The sequence below is a fragment of the Pyrgilauda ruficollis genome, unplaced genomic scaffold (assembly GCF_017590135.1).
Source record: "Pyrgilauda ruficollis isolate IOZ18807 unplaced genomic scaffold, ASM1759013v1 scaffold29, whole genome shotgun sequence".
Lineage (NCBI taxonomy): Eukaryota > Metazoa > Chordata > Aves > Passeriformes > Passeridae > Pyrgilauda > Pyrgilauda ruficollis.
Window position 1 is genome coordinate 181,186 of NW_024524266.1, and position 15,750 is coordinate 196,935.

Below are 15,750 nucleotides of genomic sequence, written 5' to 3' on the forward strand. Positions count from 1 at the left end.
AAACAGAGAGGAAGGGAGCGGCACGGCGCCCGGCAGGGAGAGCCGCGGAGCGCCGGTGAGCGCGGCTGCCCCGGGGGTGCGGCCCGGCCCGGCCCGGCCCCGCCGCTCCGCCCGGGCCCCGCGGGCCATGAGGCACCGCCTCACTCACCTCCCGCCCTGCCCGAGGACCAGGTGGCCGCTGCCGCCGGCGCTCAGCAGCTCAACCGGGCGAGTGGGGCAGCGCCTCCCGCCGGGGCCCGCGGCGAGGGACGGAGGGAGGGAGGGAGAGAGCGGGATGGGATGGGATGGGATGGAGCGCGGGGGAGGCGCCGCCGGGCCCCGCCCGCGGGCGGGGAGGCGGCGGAGAGGGGCTGCCTTTTGTCCGGGCTCCGATCCTCGCCCCGGCACCGGCATCCCCCGCCCCGTGCGTGCTCCGCGGGAGGCAGCGGGGCCCTTTGTGTGGCGGGGCGAGGGAAGGGAGCGCAGTGCTTGTCCCTGTCCCTGTCCCTGCCCTTGTCCCTATCCCGGCAGCGCTCACCTCCAGCACCTGTGAGGGCTGGGGAGGCGCCGCCGCTCCTCGCCGCGGGCTGCAAAGGACAGGTGCTCCCCGGGTAGGGAGGGGACGTTGGAGTGAGGGGATTTGTGTGGCTTCTTCAGTGAAAAGTGGTTATTTCCAGGAAAGCTGCTGCTACCTGTAGGAGTGTTCGCCTCATCTTTTGGGGAACTGTGGCACTTCAGGACATGGTTTAGTAGCAGTGCTGGGTCAAGCATTGGACTTAGTGATCTTGGAGGCTTTTTCCAACCTAAACAATTCCCTGGTTCTGCAATAGCGGAGGTACGCTGTGTGCCACGTGAAGTTTTGCAGCCTCAATTCTGATGTTTCCTGGTGTTTCAGTGTTTGGCACCCAGCGTTTTGTTTTGCTTTTATTGAAATGCGTATACGAAGGTAACAACACTTTTTGTGTTTACACCTTGATCAGACAATTGAACAGCTGGAAATGGATTTGTTTTCCTATTGCAAAAGGGCGGGGGGGAAGCAACAAGTCAACCAACAACAGGTATTTTCTTTTTTATTCAGGTACCCCCAAGCATTAAAACCTTCGCTTTTAAGCAAAACAATGCAGAGCATGTGCTTTTGGGTGCTGTATGTAGAAACACATGAGAAACAGGAGCTGCAGAGATGTGTGTCCCTAACTGGCCACAGGCTTTCTCAATCTCTACTCACACAGTCAGCAGTCTTCAACGCTACTCTCCATCCCTGCTGCAACAGCAGTTGTCTATGTTCATGATAATGCAACTGCAAGTTTCAGACACTAAATTTTTCAGGAAAAATATTCCAGAGCTGAGGACAAAGTGGGGCTAGCACATATTTCATGCCCTTCCTATTTCTTGAGCTGGAGGTCTCTGATTTTGAAAAATATACCAGATGACAGAGATATATCGTGTACACTTGTCTCCTTAATAACCTGAAATGCTCTTTCTTGAAGCCAAAGAACCCAGAGTAGTGTCAGGACAGAAACAAGGTTTTGGTGTCTAGCAGCTTCTGAGGGCAGCTTAACCCAAAATGTGGATCAAACAGAACTTGAGATGCGAGTAGGTAAGCAAATCAACTTAGCAGCAGCATGGGCTGTTCTCCATGAGATGTGCCGTGCTCCAGTATGTCATAGGGAGGAGAGACCCTGTGACACTTCACTGTAAAACAGGGGACTGCAGACAGTAAGTGCAGATTCAGATAGATCACAGTTTTTTCATATATTTTTTTTTAGTACCTCACAAGAGCATTTTCAGTGTTGGTTGAAAAGATCCAGTTGGTTGTCCAGGGAAAAGGGCCAATTAATGATGACATGAAAGAGCAGAGAGGATGCCTTAATTTGGAGATACTGTCAAAAACAGCATTGAAAGAAGTCTCTAAAGCACAAGGGAGGCAGCAATCAAACATACAATTTAGATTTCAGTTCTGTTTGGTGTTGCAGGCATTTTTTGATCTCTATCCCTATAGCTACCCCTACAGCAGTAAACTAAATGGGTCTGGGGTTCAGGATTAAGGCACAGCACTGGTCATCCTCTGTAGTGTCCCCTGGGTGGTGGTGTCCCTGGTGCAGTCCCTGTGGAACAGCTCAAGAGTCCCTGTGTGCCAGGACATTCCCAGCAGACTGTCTGCGTGGAACTGACCTATTTCAGGAGATAAGAGTTTAGTTGTGTGTATGAAAGCCATGTTGTGCCAGCTGGTTCCTGTGCCAAAGGACGGTTCGTGACCTGCTTTTTTTGCTAGTAGTAACATGAGGCTTTTGACTTTTGTGATTCCTGCTGTGTTCTGTGTCAAACCAGAACCTTAGGCACCCGCTGGAGTCAAGCAGTGAGAAGGCAGACTGAAGATCTGAGCATTTTATTGATTGAGCAGGATTTCTGCAGAAATCTTTGCACAAAGGAAGACACAGTTGCATTGGCTAGTAGTATCAGAGTTTATGGAAGAAATGGATCATATTAGGAATAGACTTTTATTATGAATAGACTCAGAAATATTATTTCTTCTACAGTAAGTAAAATATATTCATTAATATAATATTGGCTTTCATAAGAATGCTTACTCCATGGAAAATACTTTTGTTTTGACTAATGCTTAGAAGCTGGGGCGAATTTCAGCAGGACCAGTTAAGTTTCAAGCAAATGTCAAGAACAGATGGCATTTAGGTCAGAAGAAATTAATAAAGAAAGAAAGAAAGTCACTAGAGCAAATGTGTGCTTTCACATTACAACAGCTGAAGGTAAAAGTGGGTTGGAAAGAGGTTGAATTTTCTTAAAATATCTGTCCTAAATATGAGAAGTAGGGTGAGATTCCTAGGAATTGTAAACCAGTGAAGTATTACGGTTCTAGCAAAAATTGTACCACAGAGCACCTCCTTCACACAGGTGTACATGGTATTTCTGATGCTGTCAGTGTGAAAGTTTATAAATGAATATGGGGCTAGTGTTGATAAGTCCTTTTTTCAACTTATACAAAAGCTTGGACAAGACCAGAAGGATCTAACAGGAACAGAGGGCCAAACTCGCTCATCTCCTGCACAAATGCTGAGGATTATGGATAAACTCTGCAAGGTGTTTGAGACTCACTGGCATAGCTCTGTTTTGGGAGTCTGGCTGGGAAGGCAGAAGACAATATTTTCAGTGAAGGAAGGACCTTTAGTCCAGGAATTAACTTCTCCTGACCTAGTGCCCTGTGTCTGTTGCCGAAATTGTCCAGAAGAACACACCAGAATACATGTTTAGGACACAGTCTTAAGTTGCACCAGAGGTGGTTTAGGTTGGGCATTAGGAAAAAAGGTTTTCACAGAAAGGTTGATGATACATAGGAATGGGCTGCCCAGGGTGGTGTTGGAGTCACTGTCTCTGGAGGTGTTTAAGGAAAGACTGGATGTGGCACTCAGTGCCATGGTCTGCTTGACAAGGAGGTGTTTCATCACATGGTGGACTTGATGATCTCAGAGGCTTTTTCCAAATTAATTTATTCTGTGATTTTGTTACTTTAAATCTCAAGGAGTAAGAAGAGATGTACAAAGGAATCTAAATAGGGAATCATTGTCATGTGCATGAAATTCAAGTGAGAGCAGAAATAACTATGGCACTATGGCATGAAATTTTCTTGGGATCAGCTGTACCTGTTTCCACTAGTTATGAAGTCTGGAGGGGCTGCAAAATGACAAAGTTGGCTTTCAGGAACAGATTACATGAATTGGGTCTATCAAAAATCTGAGACCTTTACTGAGCAACTGGTCTGAACCACAACTTGTACAGAATCAGAAACTCTCAGTAAAATCATAGTAATGTACTGAGAAAAAGTAAGAAAATTAAGACTCAAAGCTGTTATTTGCATAAGTTCTCCATGGTAAGTTAGGGAGATTTTTGAAACATACCAAGAATAAAATAGTAATGACTGGATATAGGTAAGAGGAAAATACTTTTTTTTTTACATAGCTTGACAGTGAGTCTTTTCTTTATAATTAGAGCAATAATTAGTGAATGATATAAACCAATTCTGATTAAAATTAAGGCAGGCTAAAAAAAAACCCAAACTGAGCAATAGAGGTAAAACACAGGGCTGAAAAATTTATTAGTGGCAAATATAGGGAAAATGTGAATAAACTGGGAAGAAAGGAAGAGTCAAGACTTTAGAGAATCCCATTGGTAAGCTGCACAATTCCATGTTTTTACAAGATGTGAGCAAAATACGTTACTAGAAAATTGAGCCTATCTTCTTATTACAGCATGGACATTAACATGACTCATAGGTTCAGGGAACACTATTGCAATCATACTCTGCCTTCTGATGGCATAAAGTATCTCCAGAAATTCTTCTTTCTCTGGTATGAAATATTTACTTTAATGCAAATCCTAAGAACTCAGTAAAAATAACACCAGTCTCTCCATAAATATCAGAAAGATTCTTGTTTTCAGGGTTACTCTAGGGCTGAGAATTCAAGCTGAATATGCTACAAATACCAGCAGAGGCCATGGCCGTCCTTTTAGCCTATAGTATGTTAGATTTTATCCCAAGGGTTCAGTGGAACATTCAGCTTGTTATGGCTGGATACTCCTTTTGTGCCCACCAGAGTTCTTGATGAAACACAGAACAATTGCCATAACAAATGGGAAAGGCACTGGCTTGGGCAGGAATCAAAGGGACAAGACACTCAAATATGTGCAGTGAATAGTAAGAAAGCTAATTACCTACAAGGAGAAAGCTTTGTACACCAACTGCACTTTGATGCCCTCCCTGAACTCTGCTTATTCAAAAAACAGTGTACAAGCTTGGGATTTAAAAACCAGATGGTCCAATGAGAGACTTGTTGTCACTACTTGTGTGAAGACACACAGAATTCTGGAGATGAAGTCATCCTTTGCAAATCTCCTACCATTTATTGCTATAATTCTCTGAACCTGTCACTGGAAAAAAAAGTGGAGATACACTTCAGTCTTTTAAGATGTATGAGAAATGAATAAACCAGGACAAACATTATTTCCAGGGAATCAGGTAATAAAAGGAGAATCCTTTGGTGGGACCTTCCTATTGGAAGGTACTAGGAAACCCATAGCAACAAGAGTGGGGACCAAGGGAAAATACAGCTAATGCGGAGAAAGCTTCTTATTTGCATGGCTTTAAAAGGGCAGATTAAAAAACTCTTCTAATCTTATAAAATCTGGAAATTTTTTTTTTTTTTTATGCTTTTCCATTCTAATTGAACCAACACTGTGGACAACATTAGCAGTAAAAAGCACGCAGAGTTCGTGCAGCTGATGTGTCATAGTTACCCTGCACAGCAGAGCTTTCAAAAAGGGCCTGGACGAGCAATGCAATCCTAAATGCCTGCCACAAGATAGAAGGTGATTTCCTGCAAGCATAGGGAAATCTACAGGGCAAGCATCTCCCCATATTTTGATTTAGCAAATATTCATTCTGGAAGTGGCCATGGAAAATCTGTCCTGTTGTTTACCTGGGTGGTTGGCATAGAATCAGACTCTTCCACCACTCCTGGAACATATCTAACTTGTGGAGCACATGATCCTCTTTCCTCTCCTCCCTTCCTTCCTTTCAGAGTAACAAGTCAGATGAGGTCTCCTGTTAGCAGTCCCACAGCTGTTAAAGGTACTGGGAGGACTGGGAGATCTGCCTGTAGTCCCAAGTGTCTAAATGGAAGGAGGAAGATTCCCTGGCTAGACATTTGGGACTCTGAAGATGGTTCAGTCATACAAAACTTTACATCTTCAGGCTGCAAGGTCCAGACCTTGTCAACTAAATAAATTAGCCCTAGAATGTGTACTGGGGACATGGCCACAAGCAACAAAATTCCTATTGGAGGGTGAAGCTGTACATCCATCCGGCTAATGGCTTGTGCAAGAGCCCCAAATTCTACCTTTGCTGTTCAAATTGCAAATTTTCTGTCTCTGTGTCGTTGTTGTCATAGTGACAGAAAGAACCAAGAATATTCTATGGGTTTTTTCTTTGTCATGGATGCAGAACATCCTTTGGCACGTGTGTTTTCTCTCCTTCCTGGTTACTTTTTTCCTTAGCTTTCCCAAGAGCTTAAAAAAAAAAAAAAAAAAAAAAAAATTAATGGAGTTCACTATGCTTATGCCCAGTAAATGAGACACCAAATACAAACACATGCAAATAAATACAATAAATACAACACATACTAAAGTACATGGGCTGAATGCCATGATTAAAAACACATTACAGGTACTATTTGTTTTTATTTCACCCAATAGGAAATCTCCTGCTGGCTGTAATGGGAGCTTAGACACCTGCATTTAACACAGCTGTAAGTGCCTGAACCTGAACCTCAGTTTGGTTTCTTGGATCATATTTTGAGGTTGAGCTAACTCCCACTTAATTCTGCTTGTGCAGAGAAGAGAGAAAGAGGGAGAGGGGACTGGAAAAGTTCCTGGGACTAGAAACATGGTGTGCTTTGGTCTGCAGTATGTGAAGCTGGAATTTCAAAGTCATAGGTGCTCCTGTCTTGTTCTGTGGGAAACATAATCTATGTCAGAATTTTGGGCTAGGCACCAAGAAACAACTAAAATTAAACAATGAAGACTCACAGTAAAGGAAAGAAATTGTTTGGGATTGAACAAAACCCATGGACTTTCTTTGAAAATATTATTAGAGCATGTTAGTTTTAAGTACATGTGATGTGGTGGTAGAGAGAATAAATGGATTTGCAACCCATGAACACTATAAGAGTGGTGTGACACAGCAGAAAGATGAAATGTCTGTGAACAGTAATGCAAAAGGTGAGGTGCAGGCAAACGTTCAAATGGACATTCATCAGATTTACAGGTCAATCCACATGAGAGGATGCCTGAACTCTGTGGATCAGTGAAATTTATTTTTATGCCACTCTAACTTTCCTAACTCCCAAGCTGACATACTTTCATGTAACACCTGTGGTGTCCACATAGAGATGAGAAAACACATCAGTGACAAGAGCATTGTGGGATGTATAGTGCCTGGCAGCAGTAGCCCAAGTTTTTTGCACAACATCCACTTTCTCCCCAAATCAGTATAATTCCAAACTTAAGTGTCTTGGCTCAATACCTGGATATAAAATTAATTATATCTGGATTGCTAAGTGTGCATCTCTGTGAAATGTAAGGGGAATGTAAATCTTCATAGACTGAAGCAGTTAAAAAATTAATAGTGTGGTTGGCAATTAACCTCATGGAAAACACAAGTAGCTTCTAGCAACAGCTCTTGAACAATGAGTCAGGGAGGAGACTTTTCTTGAATGAGAGGATTAGTTGCCAGTAAAATTAAGATATATCTCAACTTTCTGTATTTCAGTATTCATACACATTTGGAGATAAAGTGTTGACAGATGGTTCTCATGAACTACATCTGGATATATAAGATGCCAAAGTTAAGTGCATTATTCAGATAGGATAAGGAATAGTAATAATAATAATAGCTATGGAATTCAGATAGGATATAGACTATCCAGATACTCATGGACTCAGGATAATGGATATTTCCCAAAGTTGATTGAAGGATATAATCATGATTGATGCAGAACCAGAACAGTAGGAGATCAGAGTGAAATTTATCTTTTGAATATGGATAAGAATTTCCTTGGTGGCAGTGGTATTAGAATTTAAATAGCCATTCCCTTTCTATTTTAGCTTAAAATCTTTGGGTATGTATGAAAACAGACCTTTTTCTCTTGTCAAGACAAAATTGTAGGACACAGGTAGTTTGCAATAAATTAATTGGGTTAAAAATTCCTTTTTCCCCCAATACCTTCAAATCACAATTTTTATAATAAAAAAATAAATTTACTGAGTCCCATAAGACTATGTACCCTTTTGAAACAATTGCATGAATGGACTCAGTAGAGAGAAGATTAATTTCCCACACATGCCCATTTCAGTAAAGAAAAGGATGGATGAGCTTACATTGAGAGTTAATTTGATGAGAAAGAGGCCTGGGAAAGGCAGGATGAAGATGAGCGATTATGTCCCACACCCAGAGTTTGTGTGTTTATGTGCACGTGATCAAGGTACTTTTTGTGTAAAAGCAACCAAGGCAAGTAACCATTGTGGTGGTGACCATGTTACTTCAGATGTGCTGTTTTGCCTGCTGAATATTTCTCTAAGAGACCATGAAAAAGAGAGATCACTCTTGTTAAAATGCATGGAACTATGTTTGCCCAATCATAAAAGGAATGGGTTTTTGTCCTTTCAGAATTAAGCATGGTATGTTGCACAGACCTCTAGGGGAAAGGCAGGTACCCCAGCATGCCAGGTGGGAGGCAAGTAAGGGGAAATGTAAACATATGTATGCCATTTTCTGCGTATAAGGAGAACAAGAATTGAGCAGACATTAAAGTTTGAAACCCTAGTTAAACTCCAGGTGGACAATTCAAGAAAGGTGGATTCCAAATCATCTGCTATGTGCTGTATTTGAGAAGAGAGAGAAGCCTGACTCATGTTCCAGTGCAATCTACAGTGGAAGGATCTTCACGTTTTTTCCATGTGGACCAGTTCCTTTCAGCACAATGATGCACAAACATGGCTTTTATGCTAAACTAATACAAAATTTGGACTTTCTAGAGTCACTTAAAAGTCAAGCAAATCCCAACTGTTACTGAGCTCTGTCACTGCATCAGTGTTAAGCTTTGTCATGTTGTGCGTGAAACCACTCAGGAGAAATATTTATTTCCAGGATATAACTTAGAATGAAATTATATACACTACCTCTTCATAGCTGGGAATAAACAATTAGATTTCAACCTCATTAATACTGACAACTTTCTCTAGCTATGCAATTTTGTTCATCGTCAAAGCAACCTGTTCAGTACTTCCTAGAAAAATGCTCTTATAGGCTGGCTACTTGGTTGGAAGTATCACCTGAAATAAAAATCAGCATACCACTTGATGGCTTGATCCGTGGACCAGGATTTGTCTTCTTTCTCTTCTAGATCCCAGTGTTTATTAGATGGCAAAATTCAGAGCTTTCAAATTTCACCATGAAGTACTTTTACAAAACATGTCTGAAATCTCAAGGTAAGTTGTTGATGCACTTTTGAAAAAAATATTTACATTCCTTATCTTGTTAGGAAGAAAAAACAGATCAGTTTATCCTACATTAAATAAGGAGAGACTCAGCAGTTCTCCCTGAAATAGGAGGCCTCTGAACCTAGCAGGACACTGCATCCTATGTATTTTTAAAAGCATAATGCACCATGAGATTTCTTAACCGGAATGAATAATGGAAAACAACAAGCCTTTTGGTGGTTTAAAACTGAATACTGTTTGTCACCTTTAAATGGAAAACCAACACTTCAATGATTAAGACTCAACATTATTAATTTACTGCAGACTTGCCAGTTAACAAAGAAAGATCACACAGTGCAATTTTCTTTTTAAAAACTTTTTAGACCTAGATGGGAACATCAGGCACCTGATAAACTGATCTGTCTAATGGAGGAAGCTAATGGATATATTTGGTTTTATCCCTATCTTATCACTTCCTAGTGTAAATGAAGCCTTTAAGTGGGTATGGGTTTTGCTTTAGCATTTGAATAAAATGAAAATTAATACACCTGTATGTGCAGTGGAAACACACAACAACAAAGCTTTAACAGAATAGTCAAATACTGTTTCTAAATTCCTGTAGAGTATCACTTGAGGAAATCAGAATATTTGAAAAACAAAACCAAGGAACTTCAGTCTGTCTCCAACCTACCTCACTTCACATCAAGCTAACCTCCAGGAAAGATTTTATACAGCAGTGTTGCATATATTGCAGAAAATATTGAGTAGCGTCACTGTAGAATATAAAAACAGTTTTCTATCAATTCTATAATGTAGTTTACTAAAAGAGCATAACTTAAAAGATAATGGAAAACACATGGCATTTGATTAAGAATACTGTTTCTTACTTAAATTATTTTCTATCCTTTTTTCCTTTAAATAAGTAAATGTAATTTTATGTGCAAAATGAAGTTGTGTGGTAACATGTCTGTATGGGTACTGTGTTCTTCCTGAAATCCAGATGTATCACCACATTTTTTTTCAAAAACAGTTTCAATGCAAAATCTAATTGCAATCTATGCATTTTTTTTCTTCTTTGCATGAATAAAGGGAAAAACATCTTCCATATTTACCCAGCTCCTTCAAACTACCTTCTCTAGGAGTTCATTCAGTAGAAACACAAAATTTCTTGATGTACAAAAGGGAGATGGTAGGTACAGCATTCTTGTATTATTTAGATAAAAGTCTCATATAAATACAAACCCATTCCTCTGAAACCTTTATTATGGGAAGTGCAAAATCAGTATAGAAACAAAGGCCTAAGCATTCTACATATTCTCAGAGCAGCAGAAGGAGGGACCAAACCTGACACCCTCCACTGCTGTGTGGAGGCTGTCTGGGATACCTTCACCCTGATGGAGCCGATGTACTTTGGAGCCTGTAATGGTTTTGAAACAGAAGGAAGTTTTGTAAAATTGTATCACCAAATGAAGTAAAATCATAGTCTTTCCATGCACTCATCCTCTTCTGTAAGTATTTAGGAACACTGCCACCAACTCAGATGTCAGATCACATTGTTTTTTACTTTAGCTTCCTTAAATTCACAACATTGCAAAAGAAAAGAGAAATGGCTCTGGGCACCTCACACAGCAGAACTACAAGGAAATGTAGCAGACCTTCTCCTGTATAGCTTATGAGTTTACTTTGGAAAGAACTTCAGCACTTAATCTGTGCAGAAGAAACAAAGCTCTCCTGGACCGATACCAATTTCTATTAGTTTTGGAACAAGCCCCCAATCCCCCAGCCCATGTTCCAGCCTTCTTTGAATTTCTTTTTGTTAACTTGCTTTTTTAGCTGGCTACACACACTCTGAAAATCATAGAATTACAGAACTGGTAGGGTTGGAAGGGATCACCCAGTCCAACCCTTCTACCAAGGCAGTGTCACCTACAGCAGGTGACACAGGAATGTGTCCAGGTGGGTTTTCAATGTCTCCAGAGAGGGAAACTCCACAAGCCCCCTGGGCAGCCTGTTTAGTGCTCTGCCACCCTCAACATAAAGAAGTTCTTCCTCATGTTGAGGTGAAGCTTCTTGTATTTTAGTTTAAGGCCACTGCTCCTCATCCTGTCGCTAGGCACTGCTGAAAAGAGCCTGGCATCATCCTCTTGACACCCATCTTCGATATATTTATATGTATTGATGAGATCCCCTCTCAGTCTTCTCTTCTCTAGACTAACAGGCCCAGCTCCTGCAGTCTCTCGTAAGAGAGATGCTCCAAGTCCCCTTAGTCATTTTTGTGGTGCTCCACTGGACTCGCTCCAGTATGAGAAATGAGTGTGACTACAAACATATTCAATAACCCAATCAAACACTCATTCTGTTTTCTTTATATACTTACATTTTATTACAGACTAATATGAAACCATCTCATATTCATACTAGAATTACTGTAATTACTTGTGAGCAAACTTAAACCAGTCTTGAATGTTTATATTTATTGCAAGCAGATTTGTATCTCCTGCTTATGTATTCTACATAAGGATCCAAAATGTGGCTGAATATAAACAAGTTATATTTGGTTGTCTACAGAAATAAAAGTTAAAAATAGTACTGAAAAGAAACTTTACAGTAATGTATTCACACACTGACTCTTCAAATCAAATAAATTTAGTACAGGATAATCTGAACATTAGATTTGAAGGCTGATTTATTGTCAAATAAATGCACCTAAAATTGTTCAATTAAAAAGAAGTGTCAGTATTTGGTGCTGATGACTACAGACATCTTTAATGTTTAAAGCACAGATAACTACCCCCAGCCCCATACAGCAACTTTCGCAGATTCTACTTTACACTGGATCATGAAAGAACCTCTAAAATGCAAAGTGTACATAGCACAGAATTTATGTCCAAGACAATGCAGATTGAAATCCTCTGAATTTTCATTAGGTAAAAAATTAAAGCTATATAAAGTGATTTTTTGATTATTCTGCAAAGTAGAATCATGTACATTTTCACTTTTGTAATACTTTCACAAATTTCCATTAAAGCTTTTTTAACAGAGACAGTAGCATGAGCACAAGGATCCCACTGGCTTCCAAAAGAAAAGCAGTGCAGTTCCTCAATTACGCTATTTTTTTCCCTCTTATTTTTGCAAGCCAGTTGGTTCAAGACACACAAGCTAATGCAAGCAAGAAAGTAAACTGTAAGCTTTTACATTAAGTGGCTGAACAAACAATTATTGTACATGGTAAAACAAAAAAGATCTTTTGCCACAAGCCACTGCAGGAATATATGAGCTTCTGTGGCCAGAAAGCTTGAAATACTTTCTAAGTCTTCACATACATTTGGTTAGCGCTTACCAGTTTCAAGACATTTATAGAAGCAGTTATGGAGACATTATGCTGTTAAAGCTGCAACAATTTGAATGAGGCAAGTTAGAAGATTACATAGATTTTTAGAATTTTCCTTTCTTTTTTTTTCTTCATACATAAAAATCAGTCTCCTTTCAGTGTACCACCCATAATAAAACTCTCTAGTGCATTTTGATCTAATTTCTACTTTTTCATCTTTTTTATCTTTTGCAGTAAAACTCCCAAGCTAACACCTGCTGCAGTGGACTAGGTTTACATGGCAATAGTAACAGGGACTGAAGCAAAAACACATCAAGTGAAGCCAAGTTGATGTTTTATGTTCATTTCATTAAACAGTCTCTTTTAACAAACCAACAGCACCAACTTTTAAAGGTAAAAGTATTGCTAAATCAAAGCAGAAACTTCCACTTAAATTCAAGCATTCTTTCTCCTCCAAAAATGACACGTTTAACTAAAATTTCTCAAACATATACAGATGTTTCAGCCTGAAAAATGTTGTCAACAATATCTAAGTACAGGGCTACATGAAGTTTGCAATGAACTGCTTTGTTAGTAGGCAGAACAGGAATGCAGCATTTTCAAAAATATCAAGCAAAAATTTCCTTATTTAAGGCTAAAAGATAGAACTCACAAAGTAAAAAAGCAGGAGGCTTTATAGAGTAAAAAAGCTAGCAGTTACAATACAGCACTGCAAGTACAGTGCTCTAATCGCTGCTACCACAAATCCCAACAAAACATCAATAACTCGGGTGAGACTCATAGAGCAACAGACCTGTATTCTAATTTGACATTCATTAGAATTTCAACATTCAGCCACAACTCCACTCTAAGCTAAATTTAAGTGGCCAAAACTTATAGTTATAAAAAAAGCCTTCAAAACATATACTTAAAAAAAATAGAAATGGTGTGTTAACAAATGTATGCGTAAAACAGATTTATAAATAGCTACAGTATGAAAAATATTTCAGTGCAAAGGCAATTTTAAGATTTCTAAAAAATACATTACAAATAATTTGTTAACTACACACAAGAAATTTGTCACTGCTACTGGTATAAAATGTATACCCATATTAACTTCTTAAAAATATATACACCAGTGTTTTATGTAGGGGACGGTTCTAACTGACCAACATTCAAGTCTGCAATGGCAAATATATGTACACACACCCACACATGTGTATGTATTTCAAAATGCTACTGCTGTAAGGATGTTCTTTGAAACTTAAAAGTGCTATATGTTAAATGATAAAAAACCTTTTTCTGTGGTGCTCACTGTTAGACTTTGTAAAATTCTGTTATCTTTGGTATACTGAAGATTTCATAACTCATTTTACAATCTCTGCTTGACCCAGGGCATTGAGGGACATTTCCTAGTAAGTTGGTTTTTCTTTTATTAAAAAGTAAAGTAGTAAAGCTTATTTTGCCTCTGTTTTTTCTTGTTAAAACACAAAAAGGGAAATAATTTTTCTCTGACACCCTTGTCCACATGGAAGACAACTAACAATGTCTTGGCCAGGTCTTCCAATAAATGCTGCAGGTCTGATTCCTGTGATTTTGTTTTCACACTGAAATACATTTTTAGGTAATGTCCTCATAGAGGTATTGAATGAGGATGGCCATTATCCAGCTGTAACCATCAAGCTGAAATTGACTGAAATCAGGTTACTGCTTCAGATATTTTTGCACCCCAAAATAAAACACTGGACTAAAGAAACAACACAAGGATGCAGCTAATAATTGAATTAACTGCAAGGTAACATAAATGTAGCAGAGAAAACAGAAGTGCAAGTTGGCTGTCATTCTTAAGGGAATTCAAACAGAATCCTTGCAGTCAAACTAGTTTCTCTATCCCAACTGTGGTTCAACTGTTAGTCAACAGTTGTGTGCCACCTCGTGGTTTGCCTGCAAAAGCTAACAGTTGTGTGCTTTGCAATACATCTACCAAGCCCATTAGCCAGTATCTAACCATACATGCACACAAAAAAAATCAAAATTAAGAGTATGAATCAGGATAGCAAAAGATACTCATCCAGAAAAACAGCTTTTCTTGTTTTAAGAAAAAACCCCAGCAAACTGTGTCAAAAAAAGCTTAATACTTTCTGCTATATATATTTTACAATCATAGGGACAGGAAGTGAGAACACCAGGTAATGTGCATCTTTGACAAATCCAAAGATGTTTTAGGCAAAATGCTTACATTCAGTTTATAAGTAAATACCAACACTGGTGATATTTACCTGTTTAACAGCCAACTTGACTTCATATTGTGTGTGCATACTCTACACAAGGATTGTTTTACCTATCTTTCTACAGGGGAAAACTAACTGAAACCATACACAGCCCTGATTTGGCCACTTACAAGGAAGTGAACATTAGAGAGTGTTTCTTGAAAGCAGATTTGCACAGAGGAAACACCAGTTTGTTCTACAGAAAGAGCAAAGAAAGAAAAAAGGACAGGAGAAAATCAGAAACAGCATTTGTTAAATATGCTTTAGGAGAATTTCATTTGAGATAACTGAGACAATTGCTCCTGGCTGAAAATTAAAACTGTTGATCTCAAAATGTAGGTCACTGACTGAAACTGCACTTCAAGTAACAAAGAAAATCACTAAAGATGGCAGAAGTAGTAAATACACAGAAGTCTTGACACAGGATGAAGAGATTTTTTAGTGCTACCAGTCTCACAGTACCAGACTGTGCAGATTGTTCATTGCTCCAGTAGTTCAAAACATAAAAAGAGGCCTATTGGCCTGGAAGGGTTCATACTTCTAGCTCTTGATCCTGTTTTCTCAACACTACCTCAGACACCAAAAGCCACATATAGTTTAATATGTCTCTGTGACATGTCTGTTTCCTGAAAAAATAAATAAACAAAAACCACAGTTTTTAAAGGCTTGACTTGGTGTTCTGTCATATGGACGTTTCCAAACCTGACCCACTGTAGTGGTAGCCTGCACTGGAACGCCAATGCTTATTTGAATAGCCAAAGACAGATGGAAGTACTGAATAATCAATGCCTCTCCACTGCGTAAACATCACTTTTTTAGAATGAGAATTAGACCTTCTTGCTGGGGAATTGCTGCAGTCACTGCTCCTGTATCTTGGGCTTTTCAGACAGGCAAGAGGTGTGAATTCTGAGATGTGCTCCCGACAGTGCCTCGATGCCTTCTGTTAAAGGGAAAAAAAGAAACAAATATACAGTAAATATACAATCTTGGAACCAGAAGTATATAATTGTTTTCTTTCATAGGACCACTGTCCCCTTGGTATAATAATACCTTTTCCTAGACCACAACTCTAGATATTTGTTTCATGTGAAAGTATAATCCCTTGTGCTGCTTTGCAATCAACCAGTTTCAACACGATTAGTT

At 39.4% G+C, this 15,750-nt stretch overlaps 1 protein-coding gene across 2 annotated transcripts in view; it reads right to left on the minus strand.

Annotated features, from left to right (window-relative positions):
• Window positions 1-11,381: 11,381 nt before the first annotated feature.
• Window positions 11,382-15,750, minus strand: part of ATP11A (ATPase phospholipid transporting 11A) — a 119,941-nt gene continuing 115,572 nt past the window's right edge. The window contains exon 29 of one of the 2 annotated variants that reach the window (XM_041472296.1): window positions 11,382-15,547. In XM_041472296.1, coding sequence (XP_041328230.1) covers window positions 15,290-15,547 — 258 coding nt within the window. In that variant the 3' untranslated portion in view covers window positions 11,382-15,289. The remainder of the gene's footprint in view (window positions 15,548-15,750) is intronic. The other variant, XM_041472298.1, reaches the window with a different exon arrangement.